This window comes from Cyclospora cayetanensis, unplaced genomic scaffold (assembly GCF_002999335.1).
Source record: "Cyclospora cayetanensis isolate NF1_C8 unplaced genomic scaffold, CcayRef3 CcayRef3_contig_6, whole genome shotgun sequence".
Lineage (NCBI taxonomy): Eukaryota > Apicomplexa > Conoidasida > Eucoccidiorida > Eimeriidae > Cyclospora > Cyclospora cayetanensis.
The window spans coordinates 220179-246707 of NW_020312590.1; the positions used below are offsets into that span (position 1 = coordinate 220179).

Genomic DNA, 26529 nt, shown 5'->3' on the forward strand with positions numbered 1-26529 from the left:
CACGTCAGAAGCGACAGAGAAAGTGCACGAGACAACTGCCAACGATCGAAGCGTCCACATCAGCCCCCACTGCATGCAGGGTGTCTCTCTCTCTCCTTCTGTATCTCTCTGCCTGTCTGTCTCTGTCCGTCTGTCTGTCCTTTGCCGTCTCGCACCTTCCGGTAATTGACAGCCGCCAGACCATAGTTCTTTTCTTTGAAAGCTGCATTTCCCTCTGCGCGAAATCTGGATGTCAACTTGCGCACGCAAACGCGAGGAAGCTATTTGCGTGCAGGTGCCTATCCAGCGCCATAAAGCCTTACAGGGACTGTCAGACTGCTTTTAGTACCTGTCTGCTGCCTGAATCTTTTCTAGCGTGGGCCGTTCGAACAGTTGCCTCTCCTGCACAGCGAAATTCGGCCCTCAAAAGCCTGCAGGGTCCAGCGGCTGCTTCTTCAGCGCTCTGTAGACGCGTGTGTGGGGAGAAAGTGCAAAGTGTTAAGGCGTAGGAAGCGCACAGTGGCGGGAAGGGGAGGATGCGAGACGTTCCCAGAGTGCATGCGTCATCCAGAAGTAGCTGTTGAAGATGCGGGAGGAAGAAGGGAAGAGGATCCCACCTTGGAGTGATCGTGTCCGCAACCTGCAGCCAGTGCGCGCGCTCGCGCTGCTTCTCTGTTAGCTCGCTCTTCTTCTTCGACTTCTTCGGCCTTCAGGCGATTAGAGAGGCGTTGAAATTTTCCTGAGAGAGTAGCAGATTGCCATTCCGACGGCTCCAGGAGCAGTAGCCCACACACGTGGCGACAGCACGCGGATAGAGAGAGAGAGAGAGAGAGAGAGAGAGAGAGAGAGAGAGAGAGAGAGAGAGAGAGACCCGTAAAAACGAGACGAAGCAGGCGAGAGGCAGCACTAAGCTCCGCAATGGTGAGGCGGATGCAGGAATACACGGATTATTCCAAGAGGTGAAGGGACAGAAGAAAAGGAGGCTCTATCTTTTTAGCGATTCAAAAAAGAGTGCGTGTAGAGCGCCACAGAGGCGCGACATAAAACCTAAGGGTACTGGAAACCGACGGCATTCAAATCAAGAAATCGGCAGGAGCATACCATAGTCCGCAGTGCCAATGATTTCTCTCGCATCAGAAACAGCCTGAATGGAAAAGGCACGTTCATACAGAGCCGCAAAGGGGTATCTTTGCGATCGCGTCGACCAACGGACTCCTCCAAACGTGCTGCTTCCCCGGCGGCTTTAAAGGTCGACTGCGCGCGGGAAGCCTGTCAGTCGGAATGATTCATGAGGCTGCTCTACGCAGCCTCATGAATTATTTTGTGTTCGAGTTGCTACGCCCTCCTCAGTTGAGCGTCAGAGGCAGCGCCTTCACTGCAAAAGTTTTACTACCGCTCTGGGGGAGGCGCGCAGGATGACCTCCCTAAAGGATGCGGCACAGGCTATGGGCAAAACGACGGGACTGACTCTTCGGCAGCACCGCCGAGAGCTCACCCGCTGCTCCGTGGCTCTTTGCTTTTCCCGCTGCTTCTCCTCATCCTTCTGCCTGTCCCGACGTGCAAAGTCTACGAAATCTTCGGCGAAGGCGAAGGCTTCAGTTGAAGACTTGAGGAGGCTCGCCATCATAGCCGTCCGCGTGCATCAAAAGGGCGCCGGCATACGCCAAGGAGCGCCCTCAAGGAGAAGCTCGCAAGATGAACGGCCTGGACGATACGGCTCACTCGGCAAGCGCGCTTGCTCGAGGATGCTCGGCAGGAAGATACGCGAAGCGCACCGCTCAAGACTTCCTGCAAAGAACCTGCTGGAGCTCGCCAATAGACTGCCTCTGTTTAACCCTTCGGACTGGGGGCAGAAAGCGCAAAGAGCCAAGTGCAAGTAGGACCAGAGGCAACGCGCCGTCCGGGGCTTTCTCGGCGAGTCACGAAAAAACTCAGGAAACCCTCTTACTACCAATTTTGTAGTCATAAATCATGTGTTTTTCGGTGTTGAACAAGGGTTTCAACTGTGCGTTCGTCTTCCGGACTGCTTCATGATGCTGGGGGCGCCCCCGAAAGGCAGACACCGCCGAACCACCCAACCGCGGCATGCCAGGATGATGTCTCATGAGCTGTCATGAATTTGCATCCAATCTTCCAACTTATTAATGCCCAAACATTCATATAGGACCTCTTTCAGGGAGTATTAATTCCCCACTCTCCTGCACGACTGCACTGCCCATCACAGTCCTCCTGTGCAACCCCTGAAAGACGCGTTCCCAGCATATACAGAAGAAAAAGCAGAAAGTACGCCACTTTTCTTGAGTGCTGAAAGTAGAAAGTGTATTGATGGCGCAAGAAGGCAGAACCCCTTCAAAAGAAGAAGTGGCGCCGCCCCCTCCTCTGACTGTTACCTGCATAGGTCTGTGTCTTGTTGAACCGCGTTTACGCCAAGGGCACATGCCCATTTATTCCATTTACAAGGCCAGTTATAGGTCCTATGTGCAAAGGTGCCGCTGCCCTCCCAGTGTAACGTCCCCCCGTCGGCTGTGCGAGTCTAGTGTCATCCCGCCATTCCGTGAACAAAGCGACAATCCTAATGAACCACGAAATTGTCTCTTCGAAGCAGCTTCTTCCCTGTTGACCCTCATTCGACGATGACTTCAGCCCAAGGCACAGCTAGACACCCCTAGATTGAGGGGGTGCATACGTACGTAAACCACACTCGGACCTCGTTGCAGCGGGCTATTTGAGACTTCTGCACTTTACATTACTCTATTTATATCTAAATAAAGAAGTGTAAGTAATTGGCTAATTGGTTTAGCTGAGCTTGTAGCAAACAAACAGTCCTGTGCAATGACTACGATATACGAAGACGCAGTATTCTGTGCATATGCGCCAGATGTACTGTGCCATTAGCTGTGACTGCTCGGTGTAAATAGAGGATGCAACTAAGTGCGCACTAGCAGTCACTTTTCCCTCATTTCGGAACCTTGAAGGATGCGGCCACAGAAAGACAAAAGATCCTTCGAAAAACATCACTTAGCAACCTTTTAATTAATGGTGCATTCAGTTCGTAGTTAACCAACGGAGACCTTTGCTGAAAGGTTGCACGGAACATTGCACTTTGGCTACCTGCAAGAGCCAAGTAACGCTCCGACCCATCATGATCAGTATATGTATCGATGATAGCCAACACCACAAAAGTTGGATCGGTGCAGCCCACTGTATTCTAAGCTACATAAAACAGCAGCTTTGCTAAATTGGCTAAGTGGCACTGACGGCCCAGCAGTAAGAGACAGCCCATTTCCTGTGCCAAGCGCGTACAGGTCATAATAAAGTTGCCACAGTTGGTGTAATGACCCTTATATGGGATCGGGGGGACACTACGGTACAGAATCGATTCAAAATAGACATTTATCAAGCATTTTGCTGAAGAACTCCCACCATTTTATTCCAACGGACCTCACAGTTCCCGATATAAGAGGCAAAGCACAACGCGGGTGCGTGTAGCTGCAGGCTCTATTTACTACAAGAAACCACAGCTAGCGCACATGCCATCTAGGACACAAGCACGTGATTCTTATCGTATTTGGCTAATCATGCTGTAGGACTAATATGATATACGAACGTTTAAACAATTGACCGGCTTTTACTGATTTTTCTTCAGGTACAACTAGTGTAGTAGAAAGTGTTCAAGTGCACGTTAGCCCGCCAAATAGCTCATACATTCCTCGGGTGCATCTTAAAAGGCGCTCTACATGTGCTATAAAGTCATCGCTGGATAGTCAAGTGTACTGGTTTTGGAAATGGTAGAACTGGTGGATAGGAGTTAGTAGGAAACTGCCTAATTCTTTTGATGCCTGGAATGCTGGAAGAATGAAGCAGCGCCGCCCCCACTGTCTCTTCCTATGTCGAGAGCATGAAGCGTTTGCTCAGTAGGAGGCGTGAACTGCGCTGGGAAATACTCAACAGCTCTGTATCCAGTATGTAATGCCCGTGAAGAAGTGTGTCTGTCTACAGAGACCTGAGGTGAAGCGCTACAAGCTAAGTGCACAGACTCATTAGCCCTGTACCACTGCCGATGTAAAGAAGCATTGAGTCACCGGTGTGACACAAATTATGTACGGCAACACCTGGCATTTTTATTAGTGAGTAGTGCTACCTGATACGTTGCTACCCAGCTGACGATGGTTTGCAGCCCTGCTTTCATGCGGCAGTCAATTGATGCAAAGTAAATACTCCTTCATCTAATTTGTCTAACAGAGCAGGTTACAAAGCAACACATCAGCCATTAGGACACTAATATATCATATCTCCTTTTCAGCACTTTATTGATGCTTTGGGAGCACAGCAGCTATTGCGGTAATGATCCAGGGGGTGATATTCCGGAGGTTCAGGAGAGGAAATATACAAACTTTACAGGTCACGGTTCGCCTTTGAGCGCAGAAAATGAGGGCGGGCGCTAAGAAAGCTGTCAGCCATCCTCTGGTTCACCTAAAAGCAGACTTAGTTGACTTTTGTCGAATTCATCAAGTCGAAACGTTTTCTGACTTCAGTGTTGAATTCTCCTCCCATTATTTCATCGATGACGTCTGTTACGCGGTGCTTCCTGCTTTGAATCCTTTTGGGGGCCTTGATATTTTCGGTGGTTTCGCTGATCTCAGCATCTAGTGCCGCCACACTCTGCAGTCAAACAAGATACATCACACCACTGATCGGGTTGATTGCAAGAAGCTTACTGCTGTATGACGTTCCCTTGCAGATTCCACCTCCTTCGATGATTAATAAGGATGAGTAAAATCATACAAAGACAAGTTAAAGCACAGGTGCCCTCACGGAGCCTTTTGAGAGCTTGGTAATGTCGGAGATTTTGGCTTCCGTTGCAAAAGCATCTTCCTGCACATTGTACGTCATAAAATATGTACAGAACTGCGTAGAGAATAAGCTTTATCATCACAGCTGCTAACGTTTGAATTTGTAGAATCATCATCATCCTCATCCTCATTTTGTTGTGACGTTATTGCTTCTTGACGAAGTCTCTCGGCTGTTGGGTTGAAATGGCATCGTGAACGCGTGAAACGTAACGCAAGGCTTCGCGTCTTACCGGCTTCTGCAGGAGTTAGCGCCTAGAACCGGAAAGAATAAATAAGTATATGGTCTATCTTGTGGGGTCAGCAGTTACCGGTGTTTCGGTGAGGGAAGAGTCGCTGATGTCTGTCGGCTCAACGCTTGCGGTAACCGCCTCGCGCAACGGCACGGGTGGAGAATAGTCATCATCGTCATCTGCACTGGAACCAGCGCATATACAGGCGGCAATCACAAATAAAGAAGCGTAGCGCCTCATTTTCGGATGCTTAGCTCAGCAGTCACTGCATTAGCCGTATGAGGAAACAACACTGCCTGGCACGCCGCTACCGACTACACGATATCACTGCGCCTCGTGTCCATACGCCACTGCGAATCGACAGCACATGCCTCACATGAAGCCTCTCGCGAACCCACCTTTTCGTTCCGTTTTATTTTATACTTCGGTATTGCTTTTATGGAAGAAAAGATCCGCACCGTTCCTTCTCCCCGATTTCACTGGATTGGATTATGGTGAAGCACGGTTCTGACTGAGCAGGGGCTCCATGACTAGGTCTTCCCGCTTCTCGGGGACTCGAAATGGCGTCGTCTACTACAGATATCGACGCTGGCCAGTTCAGCAGAAGCACAAGTGAAAACATGAGTGATCTAGGCTCGCCCAGGCGCCTGTCCACTGGCTTGTGGACTGCTGCATACAATGAGCCTCCCGAACAAGCAAAAGCTGAACCTAAAGAGTCTATTGCTAGGTCTGGATTTAGTGCCCATATATGTGGAAAATCTCTGAACACTGCTTCCAAACGCGTTATTCGCGCCACTTATCTGTATGGCTCTGTTCATGGTGCCGTCGACCAGCTCCTTCCAGCGTGTTTCAAGGCTCTTGAAAGGGATATGGGATTTACCCCGCAGTCCCTTGGTTTTGTATCTTCCGTTGCTAGGGTTTCTCATGTTTTGACTTGCCCAATCTGGGGCGTCATTATCGATTGTTGCGGACGTCGCCGCATATTTTCTTGTACAGCTCTTGGCTGGGGTGCAGCAATTAGCGCCATATTTTATGCTACGCAGCAGTCGCACATAGTCCCCATCATGTGTGTTCTCGGTGTTTTCATGGCAGCGATGGGGCCACTGTCGCAAAAAGTCATTGCGCAGGAAATCCCAGAAAGTGATCGAGGCCGCAGCTTTGGGATGCTGCACTTTTTCCAATCGTTTGGCAGAGTTATATCTTTAACGCTTACCACATCTGTGTCTGGTTTGAGCCTTTGGGGGATTCAAGGCTGGCGATATGCGCTAGCTAGCTTTGGCCTCTTGTCAACAATCGTGGGAATTATTCTTGGATGCACTGTTACAGACTGTCCTCAGCAACATAAGAGACAGCAGGGAGGACAGCGCTTTTCTCTTCGCGACACCGCTTACGTGTTTTCCAACGGCAGCGTATGGGTAATGCTGATAATGGTGAGGCACTGTAGAACCCGAAACAGTGCAGACACTGAGTGCAGACGTAATTGCAAATTGTCGCGGGTGCACCTCGTTGGTCGAGAAATTTCCTGTGATAACGCTGTATATGTTGCTGATACACTCAGGGCATTCTCAATGGAATTCCTCGTTCTGCAATTCACTTCTCCACAATGTATTTCCAATATTGCAACATTCCAGACTGGTGGGCCTCCTTTATTGTGTCGTCCAGCTGGATTGCTGCTATGATCGTAGCCCCAGTCATTGGGTTGACAGGTGATTTCATACATTCCAGACACCCGCATCATGGTCGCCAGTGCTTAGCGCAGGTGTGCATTGTTGCACGGTGCGTCCTCATGACCGTTATGTTAACCTGCGTACCAAGAGAATCAGAGTCTCTCTGGATATTCCTCGTTCTAGCGATCTTAATTGGTTTTTTGGCTGGCTGGCCTGGAGTTGGAGTCAATCGTCCTATCCTTACGGAAATTGTACATCCGGATCATCGCGCTACAACGTTTGCATTGGTAGGGAGACGAAGTAGTACTGTGCTTAGTTCCAGTATTACTAGTAGAAATTGGTCGTTCCCTCTATTTTCGGGCAGACACCTCACTGTCACGCATGTGAATTCATGCAGGTTTCTTGCCTCGAGGGCGTCGGAGCAGCTTTACTGGGAGCGCCTATAGTGGGCTACCTGTGTGAACATGTCTTCGGATACGTTAAACCACCTCATGGCGCACACATTCACTCTGCAACGATTATCCGTGGAAACGCCAGAGCGATCTCCCTCTCTATGCTTTGCATGACTGTGGCGCCGTGGTTGCTTAGCATCGTGGCCTACGGTGTTCTCCACTTAACGTACAAATTTGACAGCCACCACGGGGCAGATCACGCAGGTATGCATCTTCCCTGAAGCCCCCTTTCTGCCTGATGATCCAGCGATCTCACAAAGGTCCTCTGATCTGGGTTACCCCCTTGCAAGCCCACTCGCTTACTGAAGTTGTATGTTCCTGTTGCAAGCTACGTCTGTGATCTGAATTCGCAGCTGAATCCGCACGTTTAAAAGCAACGCGGCCGGAGTCACGAGATGATCAATACCTTCCGTTTGCCAGAAAATAGCTCTGTAGTTATGTCTGTTGCAGCATACTTAAGACAACGCCTGTTCAGACAAAAAGCTTTCACCCGACCCCGCAACGACATTTGCAGCGCACTGATTCAGGTTGAGCGGGGGCCCTGGGTCCCCTGGCAGTGGCCAGGTTGAAAATATATTTGTTTTAAAGATATAAGGCTCTTCATTTTCTCTCCTAGAATTTCCAAGAGCACGCGTATAGGCAGCTCGCTGTGCGCTGAATTGCATGTGCAGGAGTAAGGCGCCCTAGGGCCGCTGTGGCAGTGTGCTAGCCAGACTTGGGGCCTACCGTCTCTCAAGGGGAGCACCTGCTGTATACTACGCATCTAAAAAACTGGGGAGGGGTGTAGAACTCTGCGCCCAAGCTCCCTTATAGTCTTAGCAAAGCAAGCAATCAGGAATGTGCAGTGTCTGAAGGACAGAGCGGGGTAGTGCGAGCACGGGGTGAAGCTCTTGGATGTGATCTGTCCTGTAAATCATCCCCAGTGCTGCGAGACCAAAGAAGGTGTGGAAGGCGTCTGCGAGATCGCCAGGCCTGTCAGCAATACCACCGCTCTCCGTGTCTTGAGCCTGAAGAATGAAGCCAGCGAGCTTTTCTGCGTCCACCCATCCCTCATAACCAAGGATCCTGAATGCAGCGTATATCCAGAAGGAGTAGCATACATCCGGAGCCTTCTCGGGGCGCCCATTGAACCCCCCCCCAACAGTTTGCCGGTCGATCAGCCAGTGTGCAGCTTTCCTCCTGTTGACCGTCCAGAGGCCTCCACACAATGCCAACGTGCTCAAACAGCAAAAGGCAGAAGCTGCATGCGATTCGCCCCCAGGGATCCACGCGAAACCGCCATCCGCATTCATGAGTCGCTGGATGAAACGGACAGCCCTTGCCGCCACAGCTTCATCCAGCTGCCCTAGAAGATGCAAACACGCTACTCCGCAGTACGAAAATCTGCTGTCTACCTCTCCCCAGACGTCGCCTTTAAAGCCCCCGTCCGGCGTCTGCAGACTGCGAACCCACGCAGCAGTTCGGTGCGGAGAAGGAAGCAGATGGAGGCGACCCAGGCCGAGAAGCAGCAGGAGCGCATAGTGTGTAGCTGTCAGCTGCGCCTCCTGGTGTATATCCTGCCCGAACCCTCCGGAAGGGCACAGACATCGCAAAACAAAGTCGCACAGCAAATCCTCACGAGTTTCCAGGATAGAATCCAGAGAAAAAGACCCGCAGGAAGGCGCGTTGCCGCCATCAGAGCCCACGCAGCTCTCTTCACCAACGACACTGAATTCTAGAGGGAGGCAAAACGATGCCTCTCCCGCGAGCTCCTCTGCGAGCTTGGCACCTTGCGAGCTGCTGCTCTTTTTTCTTCTTGCGCCTGCCTCCTGCAGCATCCTATCGGTCTTTGAGCTTCTGAGCCCCAGAAGCCACAAGGACGTAGAAGCCCAGTAGGCAGCACCCATCTTCAGGGATGCGCCAAAGAAGCCCTCGAGGGTGAAAGGATCTGCGCCAAGGGTTAGGAGGTACTGGCCATGCAGCTGCTTCATCAGGGACGGCAGGTTGGCAGCCAGCTTGCCCTCCGCAGGCAGTCTAGACGCCACGACTTCTTTTATCAGGCATGCTAACTCTGCTGCTTCTTCGGCGGTAGCTGCGGAGCTCTTGGCCGACTCGGAAGACGTGTCAGGGGGACCCCATGACGGCAGCACGGGGTGCACGGACTGCTGCTTCTCACTAGAGGCATGGGATGCCATATAGGCAGCAGTGGAGTGCCCGGGGTGTGTGGTTCTGTAGTCTGCTGTATGCGGAACACTGTGTGCAGACAGGGGCGAATCCCTGCCTGGGCAGTTCTAGAGAGCTCTTAGTTCGGGTGTATCGACGGTCTCTCGATCCTCCTGAGCGCCCTGGAGCTTCTTAGGAAAGCTCGGCAGTTCCAGAATACGCAGAATCCCATGGGGTCGGGGTGAATCCCTCTGTGAACGCACGGTAAGGAACAAGAGGCGGTTTCCCCTGATCGGTGCCCCTGGGGAAAGGCGCCGTGTCTCATCAAGAAAGGGAATCTAATGCATAATAAAGAGCTGTAATACGTGTAAAGAACGTAAAATTGAAACGAGCACGCACACAGGAGGAAGCCGCATGCGCGCTTTGTCAGACACGCTACGCTGCCAGCGCCGGCCACCATGGCAAGTTCCCACGTCAAGGTCCGCGTTTTCGAGCAATTGCCCATTTCTAATAGAAATCAAAACACATAAGACTAATAAAATTGTGACTCTCGAGTGCTAGGAACCGCCCTATTCCATTGTCGCTTTGCGTGTTTCCATTCATGCCCGCAGGGTGTTGCACCAAACTGCTCTCTCTAAGACTCGTGTACCGCTGTGTTTCTCTGTAGACAATGAACTCCATAGACGCACAGCCAGTGCCCCTCGGAGGCACTCGTGTTCCAGATTCCATGGGTGGTTCTAGCTGCCCTCCATGGCAGGAGCTAGCCGAGCAGCAGCCTCAGCAGCCTGGCGGCTTCGGGCAAGCCTGCGATATGGTGCTGTCTCTTCGCGAGCAGGTTGGCGTCATGAAGAAGCAGGTGTCGAATCTCGCTGTGCCAATGAAGGTGTACATCTACAGCTCAGGTGCCTACCACAGCCCCTCTTCCTCCCCTTCTCCCTCAGCGCTGGAGTACCTCTCCAGACTTGAATGCCGTCAGTGGCACACGTTCCCCTCTTTCGCGCAAGCCCGTTTTCTCTGTGTGTTTGCCTGATTTTGCGTGTCAGTTCCAGGGAGCCGCGCGGAGATTGAAAGTGCTTTGGACGTGGTGGATGCGACTGCCACCGCTATTGGCAGTGCAGCAAAAGTCGCAGCAGAAGCGGCGGCAGCGGACTTCTGTTTGCCTGAAGACGTGAAGGCTGAAGCTTTTAAGGTTCTTGGTGCGGTTCGCAGCGATACAGCGCAGCAAGCGGCGGACTGCAGAGCCCTGTGCCTGGTGACAGCAGACACTTCAGACAGCGATGCAGCCAAGCGCCAACAGCCAGCACACCAACCAGCAAAGGAGCGTCCTGAGTTTGCGAAGGAGCACTACGGAGATTTCAATTTGCAGCTAGGGCCCATCACACGGAAGCTCTTTGCTGCCCAAACAAAGCTCCTGGCTCTCATCAAGGCCATAAAGAAGCAGCGAGCTGCCAACGTCTCTTTGGAAGAAGAGCTGAACAACTGATGGTGCACGGAGGGGTCTCTATGTAGCTGTCTGGTGTGCCTTGTCAGAGGTGTTTTTAAATAGTGTCATTTCAGGTTTCACCTTTATCCCTTCCATTCACGGGTGGCCGTGCGGGCTCTTTGTCTGCTTGCAAGAGAGACAGCTAAGCCACCGTTTAGCGCTCTCCTTCGGGTGGGGTTGCCCCTTCCGCCTTTCCCACTCTGTTAATAATAGTTTTTGGTAGGGTTTGCGCCTTAACGATCAGGGGAGAAAGGGTCCTTGGGGAGCTTCGCAGGCCTAAGCGCCCGTACATGTGTGCTCGCCTACACGGAACGTTGATTCCTTGCACAATTCATGGGGCACGCTTGTGCTCGCCTCTGTTAGATGCGCAGCAGTCAAATTTAGGAGAGGGAGAGATAAAAGGAGAAACAGATCTTAGCTGCCATGCAGCCTTAATACCTGCTGTCAGTTGCACTAGCTCCGTTTTCTTTACTGTTCTCGCCATCATGGGAGAGTTGCAGTGGTGCAGGGCCTTGTAATGTTCGAATCGATCAAAAAAAGGCGCCGGAGAAGGCCGCGGCTAGCAACCAGGGGCATCTTTCATCCTCTAGGATTACACGCACTGACATGTGTAGTGCACACGAAAGGCAGAAAGCATCGGGAAAGCCCTTTCGGGCTTTTTCCTTGTTTGGAAATCTCTTCAATGAAATATTAAAAACCGCCATTATGAAAAGCTTGAAGATTGGCGGCAGACTACAAACGGAAGGGGCAAACGGCGAAGGGCAACTGCCCTCGAGTGTTTTAATCGCCAAAGCAAGACGGACTATTGAGCTGTGGTGTCCTGTTGGCTCTCGAAATTCTGATGGTTTTTCTCTGTGATGCAGGCGTAAGCACAACTGTAGTGGGCTAAGCTACACAGAAGCACTTCCTACAACACTAGATATGATATCTGACCAATGGTTAAGGCTGGACTGAGTGGCTTGTGTGTTCGTAGTTCTTATTTGTTGCAGAGTTGCGTAAGCTCGATGCACACAGAACTATTATTGTGTGCATGAGCGTTAGATGCTATGTGCAACTAGCTGTGAGTATGAGGAATGCCTAGAGACTGCAGCTACGCCCACCCTAGTTGTCTCACCCTCTCCTCGTGTCGGAACTGTGACGGGCGAGGGCTCGGGAAGCCTGGAGCTCTTTGCCAAGCGCTCAATAACGTCTTGCTAGCCTTCCCTTATATCAAAGTGTAGGCATATCCAAACGTAGATAAAAGTTGCAGTGGTATCAGCGATAACACAGTTTTAAATTCTTACATCAATGGCCAGTTTGCGACCACCTGACGTGACTCTTCGCGTAGACCCTGGTATGAAGCGTTGGTTAAGCAGCTCTTCCGGACTCAGGGAAACCAAGCCTCTTGGTTAGCAAAGAAGGTATCAGAAGAGAGAAGCCCCAAGCGCAGGCTGCGTGGACTAGAGGCGAATGTCGAGGATAGTGCCGTAGTTGAAGACACACGCCAGCCATTCTGCGCGGACACAAGTTCACAATGACGGTCAAAGGCGGTGTTGCTTGAAAGTGGGTGTGCAGCACAGTTGTTATCTAAGGAGACCGCACAGAGGTGCAGTCTCCCTGTTCGGCGACTGACGGCACATCAAATATTGGGGGCCTCTGCAGATGTGCCGGCGAAAGGGCAGATTTGGGCGATTCGGTATCATCTGCAGCGGTGGCAGCCTCCGAGATCTGCAAACCCAAAATACAACAGCCCTTGGGGTGGTGCAATAACTCTGGTTCACTGACGTGCTGCGAAACATAAAAAACGGCAGGGCTACTGCAGTTAAGTGCCACTTTAAACATGAGTGGGGCTTTATCAGCATAGCCCGTGGCTTGGATATTGGACCCGTACACCCCATGCTGTAGTCCTAGGTATGCCATGGCTGACCAATGGAAGGAGCACATGCAGTCACAGCTGCGCGCTAAGGATATTCGTGTGACGATAACCTAAAGGGAGAAGCAGCTGTCGGTTTTTCTAATAATGCTCATTTTATCTTGGGTGAGTGGGGTAAAGTCGATGGCTCGACGATAAGGCACGGTCCTCACGCGGGTTGCTCAGCAACGCACTTAGCAAGGATAATTCTGAGCACACATCCTGTCTTAATGGCTCTGTAGCTGTTTTCTTGTTATAGAATTCGGTCAAATTTTGAAGCGAGCAACCGCAGGAACAAGCAACTCTTATGAAGTGGTTCGCAGATGTGCTTGATAATGAAAAGCTGCCAAAAGGCTAGCAACCTGCTAGGCGTCCTCTGCATCGTATTAAGCTAATTCCTTTGTTATTTTCCAAGCTGAGCTCAGTGGTACGGAGGCACGCACAGCTTAAAGATTGGATTGGGCGTTAGGCGGATTGTTTGCTGATAAAAACAAATCAAAGGAATTAATGGGTGTTCTTGGGCATAGCCTGGTGTTGGTGCCTGGCAAGGAAGGAGGGTGGCGCATGAGCGTTTTAACATGTACGGCGAAATTCCGATACCGCATACTGGCGGCATGAATGACAAGCAGCAGGAAGCAGCAGTCTACCCGGCACTTGACTTCACACACGCCCTGTGGCAAATCCTCTTGCACGCCTATAACAGACACAAAATAGCGTTCCACACTCGCACTCACAAAGTCGAGTATACCTGCATCTTACTTGGATTTTTGATGCCATTTCTATAGCTGGTAGGCTTGTGACGGAGGAATTAAGCCTGTCTGCCTGGCGAAGTCGTAGTTTGAAACTAAAACGTTCAAGGGACACCCAGAGCACCTACGGTGTGCGCTGCAGCTGTTGCGGGGTAAGCAGTCTAGTGTGAAGGCATGCGAATGCTCGTTTTCACGAGGGCAATCATGCATCTGGGAACCAGTATTCTGGCTGATGAAATAGAGCAAGACTTTGCAAAACCCTGAAGCAATTAAGGCACGGCCTCTACCTTTACGCACCACCTAGGACGATGAGGAGCATTGTGGATTTGCTCCCATTACGCGGGGTAACGGGGGTACGGAAAGGTGTTGGCAGTGTTTATATGGGATTTTTCCTTCCAAACCGAGAACCAGGATTAAATGTACCTCACAAAGAATTCCCGGGACCTTGACAACACGGGAGTTGTTCGCTGGCTTGAAGACCTGCAGCAAGGCTCCACAGTGAGAAATACTGGTAGCAACACCCAATGTGATCATCGATGCGCTCTAGCGACGCCCTAGCTTTTTGCTCCTAGGAAACTCAGCCGCTGTTTTCTAAATGATTCACATTTTTCTTAAACCTAAGTGACTCTTATGCTTTTGACTCCCATCAATCCGTTATTAACGCCAGCATCCAGAAGGGCAATCAGCTTGAAGCCGTATAAGGCTGAAGATGGCCTGCTCTAACTGAAAAACACAGCGGGGGCTCAGCAGCTGAGACATCGCGACTGCGCCACACAGTGCTGCTTCGCGCAAAGGATACGATCATGCTCTTTCGGTTTATAGAGGGAATCGCATTACAGGGGAAAAGCTCCAATGGTATCGTTGATGACCTCCGATGCGTTCCGCGGAGGAGGAATATGCACTATTACACCCAGATTCTGAGCAGCAAAAGCACCACGATCCTCCTACGCTTGGCACTCTGCAAGGCTGTCCCGGTCATTATAGGATTTGGATCAATCTACCTATGGAATTTGTTAGACTGCCTGAGAGCAAGGGTTAGGGTTGCATCTACAACCCTTGTTCAAGCTGTGTCACGGCTCAGGAAGCCCCTCGATCAAAACTCATGTCAGTAGGATTCACGGATTTTACATGAGTATCATCTTAGTAACGATCCAAAGCTCGTAAGTGCGTTGGCGTGCTCTTAGCACCTGCCTAAACATTGACCATAATTCGACCACTGTCAACCAAGCCGAGGCAGCTAGACAGACTGAGTGCACCAACCGCATGCCTATGCAGTATTTGCAACGATATGCTCACAGACATTCGAATGCTTATAGCTTAATTTTACTCCCTTTGCTGAGTGGGTTCATAGTACGACAGGAAAGTACACTTATCTATCCGTTGCTCCCCCGCATCCCTGGTCTACACTGAGTAGCTCCTCTCTAATTGAGGCCTGAACCTGGTAGTCAGCGGTCAGCCACCACCTCTGGCGACGTAGGAACAGAAAGAAAAACCTACTAATGCGCGCACGTATTTTCGCAACGATCAGACGATACAAGCACACAATTATGATGAGCAGGGGCCGACTGTGTGCCTCGATTGTGGAGGCTTGGTCCTGGTAGCCAGCAGCCCCTTGAGAAGTGCACCAAAAGGTGATTAGACAAAGAAACAATTTGCAGTCAAACGCCTTACAGCATATGCTATTGTCTCACTGATTGGTGCTCCATCTGACTATGTCAATTTTCCTAGTAATTGGAAGTGCCAAAGAATCATGGATATTGGCTTCGTAAGTAGTTGCAAAACTCCTCCAGTTATTCGTGGAGTTTGCTACGGGAGCAAGTCCCCGATGTGGAGACGGACGATTCACAGGGAGCTGCAGAAATGTGACATTATCGGAGAGTTGATCGCCAAGGATACATTGGAAGGGACTTTCTAGCGAAGTGGGGTGGGGAATGCCAACGGGTGTGGTTGACGGAGGAGCAATTTCGGGCTACTTCGCCTGAAGGAGAGCCTTCAGCTCTGTTTAGCTAGCACATCTGTAGCCATAAACAATAGTTCTAGCGACTCGTGAGCGTTTTCCTTCCCAAACACAAATACTGAATGAATTACTTACCTTCTATGCACATTGCTTTATGAGTGTCGCTGATTATTGGTGAAGCCTTTCCTACAAATAGATTTATATGCAGCCACTCTCAGCTATATTGCTCTAATAGTCTTTCGTATGTCCCTTTTGGGGAGCTGATGTTGAGTATGCATCGGCTATACTTGCATACAGATATGGCTCTAGGAGGCGTGAGGTACTGCTGAACTAGCGTGTATTTTAGATTCCTACACACATTTACTCGTCTTTTTGTTTTCTCGTGGCAGGACGGGGTCATCTTTCTCGCCGTTTTCTTGGCGGCTGGTGCACTTCGTTTTTTCGATTGCAGTTTTCCGCTTTCCTTCTTACATCGGGACCGCCGATTGGGCGCATACACTTCCCCCATCTTGCACGGAATTTGTCTAGACGTATGGGTATGGGAAACGCGGGCGTATATTTGAAGTGGGGGGAAAAGGTAACGGGCGAAGCCACGACTAATCACTTGCTCCTGCATCACTTACTTTCAACTTAGAAATATTGTTGAATTGACTAGTTGATTTGCCTCTTCGTACTTCTTTTTTATTACATTGTACTGCTAGCTCGACATAGGAAGAAGCAACGTGTGTGTGTGTGTGTGTGTGTGTGTGTGTGTGTGTGTGTGTGTGTGTGTGTGTGTGTGTGTGTGTGTGTGTTAGATGGTATGTGCAACTAGCAGTGACTGCAGGGAATGCCTAGAGGGTGCAGCAAAAGTGCACCCTTGCCATCCCTCTCCTCATGGTGCAACGTTCAGGGGCGCGAAAAGGGGAATGTAAAAGCTCTTTTGAGTGACTATTTAGTAGCTTAAATTAATTTTTCATTGAGTTCAGATGTAGGTGCCTCCCTACCAAGGCCCTAAATGGAGCGTTACGCTGAAGGGGGAAGTACACAGAGGAGAACGCCAGGGTTTGTGGTCCCCCTAATGGGGCTGCCTGGGAATAGCGGGCCATATCAGTCCTGTTAGTAATATTGTCTGATGCGCTGAAAGAAATGTTGTACTGCCTTGAAGGCAAAGAAGACATTTCTCCTCCAGTGCAATGCGATTGTTACTGAAGTTGCATCCGGAGCATGATTGCACTGTTTGCTTACTAGAGAACGAATAGGTAGCGTGTTCAGAGGGCTCGCATCCGAACGGCAAAAATGTATTACATATGGTGCGCCACTAAATCAATTGCGCTAGAGAAACATGCGGAGCTGACACCACCCAGAATTGGTGAGAATCACCAAGGGTTCACTAAATTTGAAGGCAGAAGACCTGTTAGTAATTTAGACTCAAAAATTTCGCCGTCAAGTCTGTAATTTGCCAGTTGCCGTCAAGAGAGCTCATTCGACTCTCCCAGGCTCCGTCAGACATGCAGGCCGAGTCCCAATCGGCAAATGGGGCCCGTTCTGGTTCAGGAACAAAGCTCTAGGGAAATCGGAAAGGAAAATGCTGGCAAAATATATTACTCAATATGTGGCGTCAAATTCTACACCCTGCTGATTAGTGTGAGTCGGGGGTCTCAGTTACGTAGGCCAGGCCCTCCATGTGGGACGTAACAAGGCAGCTTGAGGGCACCAGATGTTTCTCTAGGAACAAAGTACCAGTTTGCTGTCAGCAAAGGGCTTGACAAACCATTGTTAGGAAAGGTTCGGATCTACTTAGGAGCTTCTGTCAGCTTGGGGAGGCGGTGAAGCCGTGGCAGTGCGCCACAGGTCGTTGTGGCGTCATCTCCACACCCCAAAGGGATGCCCAGGCGAAGAGTGGTACCGGCTGCGGGGGGGAGACCGGACGATCCCCTCAATCAGGAGGGGGAGGAATCCAATTTTCAAGTTAATCAACCTGCTTCCTCTGACGGTGCACCGCCCAGGGACCAGCCAGCCAGCCGGCCGGTAGGTCTTTGTGAAAAGTCTGCGTGCGCGTTCCCCTGTTCAAGTTGGTAGCACGAGCGAGTCTGGAAAGGCTTCAGCACTTCTTTTGTGCTGATTGCATGATGAAGCCACTCCGCCACCCCCGGGGCATGTGGTGCGCTGGAGGAGTAGCCTCGGTATGCGTGGATCAGCAGGCAGTTGTTGCTGGTGTGCGTGTGGACTTGCGTTTACGTGTCGCCTTCTGCAGAACCGTGCTCATCGGGAGTGCTCGGGATGCAGCGATGGCGTGAAACGGGGGTGCGGCTGCGGCCGGTGTTTTTGCTGCTCCCGAGCCGCGCTTGACGACTTCATGCAACAGAGGATGTCTACTTGGGAGCCACTGCTGACTCCTAGACGGATCTTATTTGCATTATTCGTTTTTGGCATGATCTTTTTTGTTTTGGGACTTGTTATCGTGTTATTTGACCGCTCAATCGTCGAGTGCAAGATTAACTATACGGATATGTCTGGTGACCTCATGCTCAAGGTAGGCTCTCTGCAGGGGCTACCTTTTCTTTATAGGAACCCTTCTCGTGACTACAATTTATGACAGAAGCGTCCTAAGATTTTATTTTGGTACCGTATGTTTCGGTGACCGCGTTTCGTCTTTGTGTTCAGTGCTGCTGTATGCTGTTGTCTATTCGTCTGCAGATTGACGCTTCGACATGCACGGATACCACCATTACGGAGATTGAAGGAGATGTCCTCCTGTACTACGAGCTGTCTAACTACTTCCAGAACCATCGACGTTACATGAAATCGCTGTCTGACAAGCAGCTAGAGGTGCGTCTGCTAGCCGCGTTATGCTTCTCAACTGCTAACTCGCTTGCTTCGTTGCGTATGTGCCGTCATCCCTCCGTTCAGTGTGTTTTCATCGTGCTTGCTGCTGCGTACATGACTGCTTTCTCGCTGCTGCTCTGCGTTGTTACAGGGCACTGTCTACACAGCAGTGTCAGATATCAGCACGGCATGCGATCCGCGTGTCGAATCGTCCGACGGCCGCGTGCTCCACCCATGTGGACTGAGCCCGGCCGCTGTTTTCACCGACTCGTTCACCGTTTTCGCGGGAGATCAGAAGACGGAGATTGAACTTGATGAATCTCGAGAGGCCATTTGCTGGGATTTTGACCTCTCAACGTTTAAGAACCCCACCGCAGAGGAAATGAGGAGCGCCGTTGGTCAAGTCAATTTCTGGTTGTATGACCAAAAGCTTGTGGAGGCACTTCACATGAATAAGACAGGTGCGGCAGGTGAAATGAGAGCGTCGTGCAAAATTTTGTGGAAGAATCTTGCATGGCGTCGCCCATTGGTGCGCGGGAGGGTTTCGCCATTCGTACAGTCACACTTTTCTCCCCTGTGCTGGCTGCAGGCGTGGGCTGGGGGGTCGAGAACTCGCACTTTATTGTATGGATGCGCGACGCGGGGCTGCCAGCCTTCCGCAAGGTTTACGGGAGGTTCGTGGCACAGCCACTTAAGCTGCCTTTTTATATCAAGGTGACGAACAATACGTATGATGTCGCGTCCTTCGGAGGTAGGCTTGTGCAAGGCGATGCACTGAGCAAGTGAAATCCCCAGACATGTTTTTGCTTTGACATAGCTGTTTGTAAAAAGAAGCTTTGCTGCTGCCGCCACTCGGCTGCACCATCCAGCGCCCTTTTTAGGAAATTACTAGGCAGCTGGCAGTCGAAGGTATAAGCATGTACTCTAGGCAGTAGCAGGTGGTTTGCCGCTATAAAGTTTCGTGTTGCTGCAGCATCTACCGTGCGTCAAAAACCTTTTTGCCTATTATTTTGCAGGCACTAAGAGTGTTGTAGTCACCCAGGCCTCGTGGCTTGGTGGCCGGTCGGCTTTCCTCGGCATCGCTTACCTTGTTGTGGGGAGCGTCTCCCTCGTCGTCTTTGCCGTATTTTTTTACTACCACAGACGGAATCCAAGGCATCTAGGAGATGTCTCTTGGTTGCGGCGCGCGCTGTACTCTTGAGAGTCTGCCTTGATCCACCAACGGGAACCTCCTGATTCATTGTGCAATGCTTTTTTCGGTGTATGCATGAGGCTCGCCGACGGGCCCCAGGATGTATACGGCTGGCTGCTGGATGCTAGTAGTATGCTACCCGTGGATAACCATCCTGCGCCTGTTTGCTCATACAGCACTGACAGTGTCTCGGCATTTCGTGCTTATGGGGCATCCTTGTTTTTTCGTTCCTACATCCCAAAGTGGCAGTCGCGGGCTTGGAGTAGACTTTTGCATTGGAGCCGCAGTGGGAACGTGCACGGAGACTCAAATATAGAATAAAAACATGAACACAAACACATCGGTCTTGTAGCCCAGCAAGTTAGCTTGCGTGGCAGCATCGAAGCAACAGGCCTCGCGTTACCCCGTTGGTTCCGGTCTGCGTGTCGGTATAGCGGTTGTTGTACACGAGAAAATACGCAGAAAATTTTTAGCATTTTATAGTTGATGGGGAGAGGGTTGCCTTGGGAAGAGCCACACTGAGTACTGCGCCATCGTCAGTGGCCAGAAGAGCCTTTGGGTCGAAACTCCCTTGCCCTCTCTTCCATGTCTTCGATCCAGAGGACCAGCTGAGGCATAGAAATCAGTTCTCCCCGGCTGCCATGGGCTATTGCTGCAACGAGCTGCTCCACTTCCTCCATCGAGGCGGCTGGTCTGAGGCCAGCAAGGCTTTCTAGCAAGTCGTCCTGAAAGCGCACAGGTGCGTGCAACACCCTTGAAGTGTCTCTTGGGTTTTTCGTCCCTACGTACCACTGTTATGTAGCCGTCGGCGTCCTCGTCGAGATAATCAAACAAGTCCTGCAGGGTGATTCTCAGGTAGAAGGCATTTAGCAGCAGAGCTCGAGAAATGTCGTACGTGCGTTCGCGCTTGGCGAATGTGTGGAGGGGCAAGGGCTCTTGTTTCGTCCTCAAGCAGATGCATGATCATCTGATTCGAGACATACGCATCACGCAGCATTAGGGGCGTAGCGTCGATTGCAACGTACAGCGGTGAAGGCAGGGTAGGTAAGGCTGCCAGAGGGATCCAAGGCTGTGACCCAGCCTTCTGGTGTTGTCATTTTCAGACAGTACGACGCATTCTTCAATTCAGATTTGCACAGGGCACTAGGGCGAACCGACTCACCGGCTTTTTTCTTGCAGTCGGGTATTCGTTCACTCAATGAAAAAGCGTTGATCATCGTGTAAATATTCTTTAGGGGGATTCGCGGTTGTGCCGACAGCTCGGCAAAAGCATGAAAAACGTCTTGATAGCCTTTTTGTATTTCTGGGGAAAGCGTGTCGTACAGCTGCTTGGCTTCCTCAATTTCATCCCGCGCCCGCCCAGGCTGGGAAGCAAAATGAATATCCGCCTTGTGCCGCAAGAATTGCAATATTTGGAACTGCCGCTCCAACACTTTTAGCTGAACCCGCTTTGCGCTCTCCTCCAGCGCCTGCCGGCTGGCGAGAGCGCCAATGTTACTAATTAACGTTAGCTCAGTAGCAATGACAGGGAAGAGGCCCATGCTGAACACCAGGATCAGCAAAGGTGCAATGCCACTCCAGTAACCCAGTACTGCAAACATAATGTGCTGGTAGTGGGGGGAGAGCAGCAGCTTCACGATGATTGTGACAGCCACGATGTGAAGGGAAAGGGAAAGCTGAATGATGGTTCTCAAGGCCGAGATACCTCTTGGGCCCAAAAGAAACAAAGACTCCTGAGCATTCATAATCCTCGTTCCCCTGATAAGACTGCACAGGGTGCCGTTCCTTGTGATTGGCGGCAGTGCATCTATGGGAGCGCCGGGCAGCTCCATCGGCTGCCGCGGCAGTCCTAAGCTCTGCAAGTACATCTTGATCTCGTTGTGACTCGGAACATGGTAGTTGACGATGGTTTCGAGCCTCCAAAAGATAAAAAGGTTGAGAAAGAGGAGCCCTCCAGAGGCATAAAGAAGACACTCCACAAGAGGCGTCGGATCAAGTCCGAGGAGCGGTCGAACGCAAAGAACAATTGGAATGAACAGCAACCACGTAGAAACTGGTATCTCCACCATGCGTAGGAGCGTTCCAGACAGCTGCTCTGCGAGGAATTCTCCGAAGCAGAACTGCCCTTCTTGGTGCGGCACAAATGGAGTGGTGGGATTCATGATTCTATGACGCAGGTACCAGAAGCGAAGGGCCGACCCAGAGGCGTTCTTGCTTTCGGCAAGCTGCTGAAAGTCTGATAGGCTCATGCCGTCAAATCTGGAAAGGCACAGAATTCTCGGTATTGCATCGTTTGCATCATTATGCAAAGCTCACCCCTTCCATTCCCGCGCTTTGACAACAGATATGGACAGCAGCACAAGAATGACTAGCATGAACGTAACCATGAGGATAAAAACTAGAATATGCGCGCTTTCGAACAGCTCGAATACGACAGTGGGGGCTGCATAAGGGTTTCCACTCTCTTCTTTCAGTTCCTCTATGCCAACTTTCTCTAGGGCACTTTGCCCGAGGAGCTTGTCATTGATTGCCATGGTGATCCCGAGCCGCGTGGAGAAGAATAGGAGTAAAGATATGAAGCCAAGTACCGTCACCTCCTTGGTGATGGCTGCAATAACCTTCAACACATGATGGAGGTGCTTGTGCTCCAAGTATTCCACGAGTTCCTCATGTCCAACCTGAACGATTGCCGTTACGACTCACACCTGCTTCCCCATTTGACTACTAGGCTACCCACCTCAAATAACAGAGTCAAGAACAAAATTACAGTCAGAATCGCTATTGTCACATTGGCCTGGGCGTCTCTGTGGTCATGCTCCTCATGGGTAAGTTGACAGACTCCAGCGGTTGCTGTGCAGACCAAGGCTGCAGGCAGGTTTGTCCCCATTGTGAAGGGGAAAAATAGAAAAGTGGCGTTTAAACTGATCTCAAGAACCAGTCTGGCACCTCCAGCTGCGAAACATACCCTAAATTTGATTGCAAAACAGGGAAACGGCAGTCCCTACTTGTATGTACAGTGTGTTCACGAAAGTGACATTATGTTCACACCGGTAAATTTTACACCAATACAGTACGGATAGTCAATATGTGTCAAGTCAAGACAGTCGTGAGACCGCCTGCTTCCTGAATCAGACTGCTTCTGCAGGGGAAGTCGTTAAAGCCTTCTGTTGGCTCCCCGTGCGCTTGTTTGTGCCCCTAGCCCTACTTATGATGAGTATTCGCCTAGTTGAATACCCATAAACCATAGTGGCCGCCCTAGTAGGCGCTAAGGACTAATCCTCAACGAATTTCCTCCCCCATGGATGGGTGTACACAGCTGTGCACACCAGTTGTCCATGCCTTAAGTTGTATCTCTAAAAGCATCCTGCATGCATTATTTTCCTCCATGAAGCCGTTTACTCAGGATACTTCAGCCTCAGCAAATGGTGCTAAAACGTCACGTTGCGGTGAATGAGACGCGTTTCCGTCCCGTCACTGAAAGAAGTTAAACGGAGCAGAGAAAGGCAAGTTTTCGCTCAAATATTTGTCACGCGGATTGCGCGCAGAATGAATGTTTCTCCCTTCTGCACACTGCCTATATGGGAACAGCCCATTTCTGCATCATTAAGAGTGTGTAGTCCATGCTCCCAACACAGAGACATTCACGCAATGAAGAGTTCAAAATGACCATGCATCAGGGAGGTCCCTCGCAATGTGGCGCAGTTTTCATTCCTACTCAAAGCGTGATACAATGAATGAGCTATTATTTACTTGAAGACTTCAGGACGTTGATGGAGTTCCTGATTTTGGCCGGTGCTGCATGAGTCAAAGCTTCTTTTCGTCCCCTGTCTTCTGCTACTAGAGACACAGCCTCACTATGCATGCCCTCGAACACCGACATATTCTCTCTGTCTTCTCCTACCTTTCGAAGCATTTTAGAGAATAATCTTAGTGTAACCAGAGAGAAGCATATAACTGTGACCTGCGGTGTATCTTCTGGCCGTTCGTTGCCCCTGCGTCATGCCCGTAGAACAGAACCCCTCGACGTGCCATCCGTAGGCACCACTTTAGTCTCTCGGGTTGCCTTCGTGGCACTTCAGTTTTCTGCTTCTGGATGTCTCCAGAAAGCGCTTACGTATTCGCCTTATGTTAGCCGCATGACCATCCACACACCGCAGAGACACCTGCTCTCTGGGAGGCAGACACTGCTTACGCAAGCAAGCAACTCGCTACGACTTCCCGCGTCTTCCTTCGCCCCCTTTACTACGGCACTTGCGTACCCTCGCGAACACCTTGCTTTATCGTAAGCTCCTCTCGGCCGAAAACAGGGGTCCTGCGCGAATATGCGCCGCGAGGATACCAACAAATCCGCGCAAGGCGTGCCCACAAACCCTTCCGACCCTTCCGTCTCTACAACCACCACCACCCCCGGCAAGGGGCACCGCCAAGGCCGCAGCAATGTGGAAGGGGATATCGAGTTCCCAAGGAGCCAGGAGCCCCACCGAGTCTCCACAAAGAGTCACGAGGGTGCCCACCATTCCCAGTTTTCGTCCTTTTCCCGCACCGAAAGCTCCCCGTGCGACTGCTTCTTCGCCTCCGAGCCACCACCGCCCAACGTCGCCACGGCGGGCCTGAGAGTCAGGCAGTTCGTGCGGCCTCTCCAAGAGAAGAAGGAGCTTTTGAGCGTTCGCGTCGCTGTCGTCACGGCGGGGGGCACAGATGTTCCCTTAGAGGTATTTTGGGGGGCTTTATTCGAGTGCTCCCGCCCTTTAGCTGTGCAATAGAGGTCCTCGCGCAAGGACGCTTGATATCCTGCCTGCTGCATGGCGTGCTTCCTTTCCCTGCAGGAAAGCGAATTTCGCTTTGCAGCATCGGGTACGGCTGCCGAGCTTCCATTTCCGCTCTTGCTTCGAGGAGCAGCTGCCCATTCAGGCTGCTTTTGCCTTGTGCGTTTTCGGTGCAGCGTGAGGCGGTGCGGTACTTGACGAACACGAGTTCGGGAACGCGAGGAGCTGCGCTGTGCGAGCAGCTGCTCATGTTGGGGTATTATGTGATATTTCTGACTTCTGTGAGGGCTGTCAAACCGTTCGTTCGGCATCTACTGCCCGCACACCCCATGCCGCACATCCTCCACTACCTTTCGCTGGCTGGCGTTCCCCAGCAAGCAAAGCGGCAGGAGACGGAGGAGGAGGACGAGGTTGCAGAGGAAGGAGTTCACGAGCTCCACGCTGCGCCGATCATCACGGAACCTCCCCCGGACGCAGTCTCTTCGGAGGGCGAGCTCCCTGTGCCTGCAGCCGCTTCCACTTCTCGCCGGCTTGCTAGCCAAGCCTCGACGGAAGGCCCTCAGGGGGCCACAGTCACTTCACTAGGGTCCGTTGTCAGCAGCAGCGACTCTCTCGCCGCTGCACAAGAGCGGGCTTCCTACGAGGAGGGGTCGGCATCCGACGGCGTCGAGGTGGAGGAAGCCTCTGAGGCGAGGGATGGCTGGCGCGTGGTGTTCAGGGAGCCGCGGCAACGGGGGGGGGACGATTACGAGGCGCTCGAAGGGCTGGGGGGGCCCCCTGACCCGGTGGACGCCTTGGGATGGATGTTGGATCCTGTTGAGGCCGCTGCTGCCTTGCAGCTGTACAGGCAGTGCAAGGACCGGCTGCTGTGCATTTCCTATCAAACGCTCGTGGAGTATGCCTTCCTCGTTCGCGCTGTCGCTGCCGGCACATGCAGCCTCAAGGAGCGACTTATGTTTTGTTCTGCGGCTGCAGTGGCCGACTTCTACGTGCCCTACGCCCTCATGGCGCCCCACAAAATCGTTGCCTCTCATGATCACGGGGGGCCCCTCTCGCATCACCCCTCGTCCGGCTCCGTGGGGGAGGCCACCAGCAAGGAAGCGGGGGGCATAGAGGTTCAGGGCCCTTCTCGCAGCTCTTCAGGAGCTGGAGGCAGCCACCCGAGGCGCTGGTTCACTGGAAGCTTCCTTTCAACAGAAGACAGGGGGACAAGCACAGAGTCCACTTCATTGGCAGCGGCAGCAGCTGCACCAGCGGTAGAAGCTGCAGCCGCTCGTCCTACAGAACACCCACAGCACCACCCCCAGCAACCCCATTATTTGAATTTGCGCCTGCATCTCGTGCCAAAGATGCTGCTCGTGGTGCGGTCGGTGGCACCTAACTGCTTCCTTGTCGGCTTCAAACTTGAAACAAATCCAGAACGATTGCAGCAAAGCGCCCTTGCCTACCTCGAGGGCCCCCGCCCCGGGGGACCTTCGGGGGCCCCTGAGGCCTCCGGCGTCGCAGACTGCGTTGTAGGCAACCTGCAGCAGACGCGGAGAGCGGTGGTCAAACTTTTCACCAGAGCCGGACAGAAGGAGCTCAAGCAAAAGCACAAGCCCAAGCCAGGATGCTTAGGAGTGAGGCGTCTGTAGCTGTTTTCATACAGCGGTCACGTTGTAAAGGTCTGATATAAAGGCTGAACTAAATGGCTGGAGGACGAATAAACAGCAACCACTCTGGTGGTCGTCGCTGTTGCCTTGGCCTAGCTCTGTGTATGGCCATCAAAGGCTGGTGCCAAGGTCACCCGTGCAGTCTGCGTGCTGTTCTACATGTGTAAGTCTTCAGTGAACCTGCTTATGCGTGCATGTGCTTGCATGCGTATCTGGCTGTGTGTGTGTATGTGTTTGTGTATGTATATGTATGCAACTCGCAATTTGTCATGTTATGTCGCTTTTTGCAGCATGGGACCATTGAGGCGCGGCTGTCACGGTATCTGAGCAAACTGCACACTCAGAAAATGGATGAGGGGCTTGTGTAGATCCCAAGATCAGCCTGCATGCTCACGTGATCACCTTCCCTCGCGTCTCCTAGGGAGCAGTAACCGATATTTGAGGCTGTAGGGTGGCTATTGTGGTTCATGGTGCCGGTCAAAAGCACAGCGAGGGCCCTGCCGCTGGTAGCATCGTACTAATTGCTGCCCGTCTACAAAGGAAAGTTTCTAGGTGAAGGGTCGGTCTCTTTGTAAAGCTGTTAGCGTAGCTCTTTCAAACCTCCTCTATGCTCTGTCGGCCGTGAACGATCCTGGCCGCAGACCGCCCCTAAGGGCAGTCTATGGGTGCACTGTGTGCATTAAAAAAAACCCTCAGATGGCTCGCAGG

General features: G+C 51.6%; 7 protein-coding genes across 7 annotated transcripts; 4 read left to right on the forward strand and 3 right to left on the reverse strand.

The window, feature by feature from the left end:
• Nucleotides 1-4374: 4374 nt before the first annotated feature.
• LOC34622252 lies at nt 4375-5302 on the reverse strand. The gene is made up of 5 exons (XM_026335119.1): nt 5141-5302; nt 4926-5084; nt 4783-4854; nt 4510-4641; nt 4375-4452 (listed from the first exon to the last, which is right to left on the reverse strand). Exons 1-5 carry the CDS (start codon nt 5300-5302, stop codon nt 4375-4377), a joined length of 603 nt encoding a protein of 200 aa, XP_026190904.1.
• A 320-nt stretch (nt 5303-5622) lies between these two features.
• Nucleotides 5623-7402, forward strand: LOC34622251. The gene is made up of 3 exons (XM_026335120.1): nt 5623-6492; nt 6621-7016; nt 7127-7402. Exons 1-3 carry the CDS (start codon nt 5623-5625, stop codon nt 7400-7402), a joined length of 1542 nt encoding a protein of 513 aa, XP_026190905.1.
• A 234-nt stretch (nt 7403-7636) lies between these two features.
• On the reverse strand, nt 7637-9355 carry LOC34622250 (geranylgeranyl transferase type-2 subunit beta). The gene is made up of 2 exons (XM_022735422.2): nt 8011-9355; nt 7637-7731 (listed from the first exon to the last, which is right to left on the reverse strand). Exons 1-2 carry the CDS (start codon nt 9353-9355, stop codon nt 7637-7639), a joined length of 1440 nt encoding a protein of 479 aa, XP_022593190.2.
• A 638-nt stretch (nt 9356-9993) lies between these two features.
• Nucleotides 9994-11664, forward strand: LOC34622249. The gene is made up of 3 exons (XM_026335121.1): nt 9994-10225; nt 10367-10776; nt 11299-11664. The coding sequence occupies exons 1-3, from the start codon at nt 9994-9996 to the stop codon at nt 11662-11664; spliced, it is 1008 nt and encodes a 335-aa protein (XP_026190906.1).
• Nucleotides 11665-17269: 5605 nt separating this feature from the next.
• LOC34622247 (putative ALA-interacting subunit 2) lies at nt 17270-19412 on the forward strand. Its single transcript, XM_022735419.1, has 6 exons — nt 17270-17413; nt 17640-17918; nt 18083-18214; nt 18363-18672; nt 18801-18962; nt 19228-19412. The coding sequence occupies exons 1-6, from the start codon at nt 17270-17272 to the stop codon at nt 19410-19412; spliced, it is 1212 nt and encodes a 403-aa protein (XP_022593187.1).
• A 527-nt stretch (nt 19413-19939) lies between these two features.
• Nucleotides 19940-22290, reverse strand: LOC34622246. Its single transcript, XM_026335122.1, has 6 exons — nt 22141-22290; nt 21720-22081; nt 20566-21662; nt 20429-20487; nt 20193-20240; nt 19940-20128 (listed from the first exon to the last, which is right to left on the reverse strand). Exons 1-6 carry the CDS (start codon nt 22288-22290, stop codon nt 19940-19942), a joined length of 1905 nt encoding a protein of 634 aa, XP_026190907.1.
• A 1435-nt stretch (nt 22291-23725) lies between these two features.
• Nucleotides 23726-26189, forward strand: LOC34622245. Its single transcript, XM_026335123.1, has 3 exons — nt 23726-24115; nt 24346-25788; nt 26112-26189. The coding sequence occupies exons 1-3, from the start codon at nt 23726-23728 to the stop codon at nt 26187-26189; spliced, it is 1911 nt and encodes a 636-aa protein (XP_026190908.1).
• Nucleotides 26190-26529: the final 340 nt, after the last annotated feature.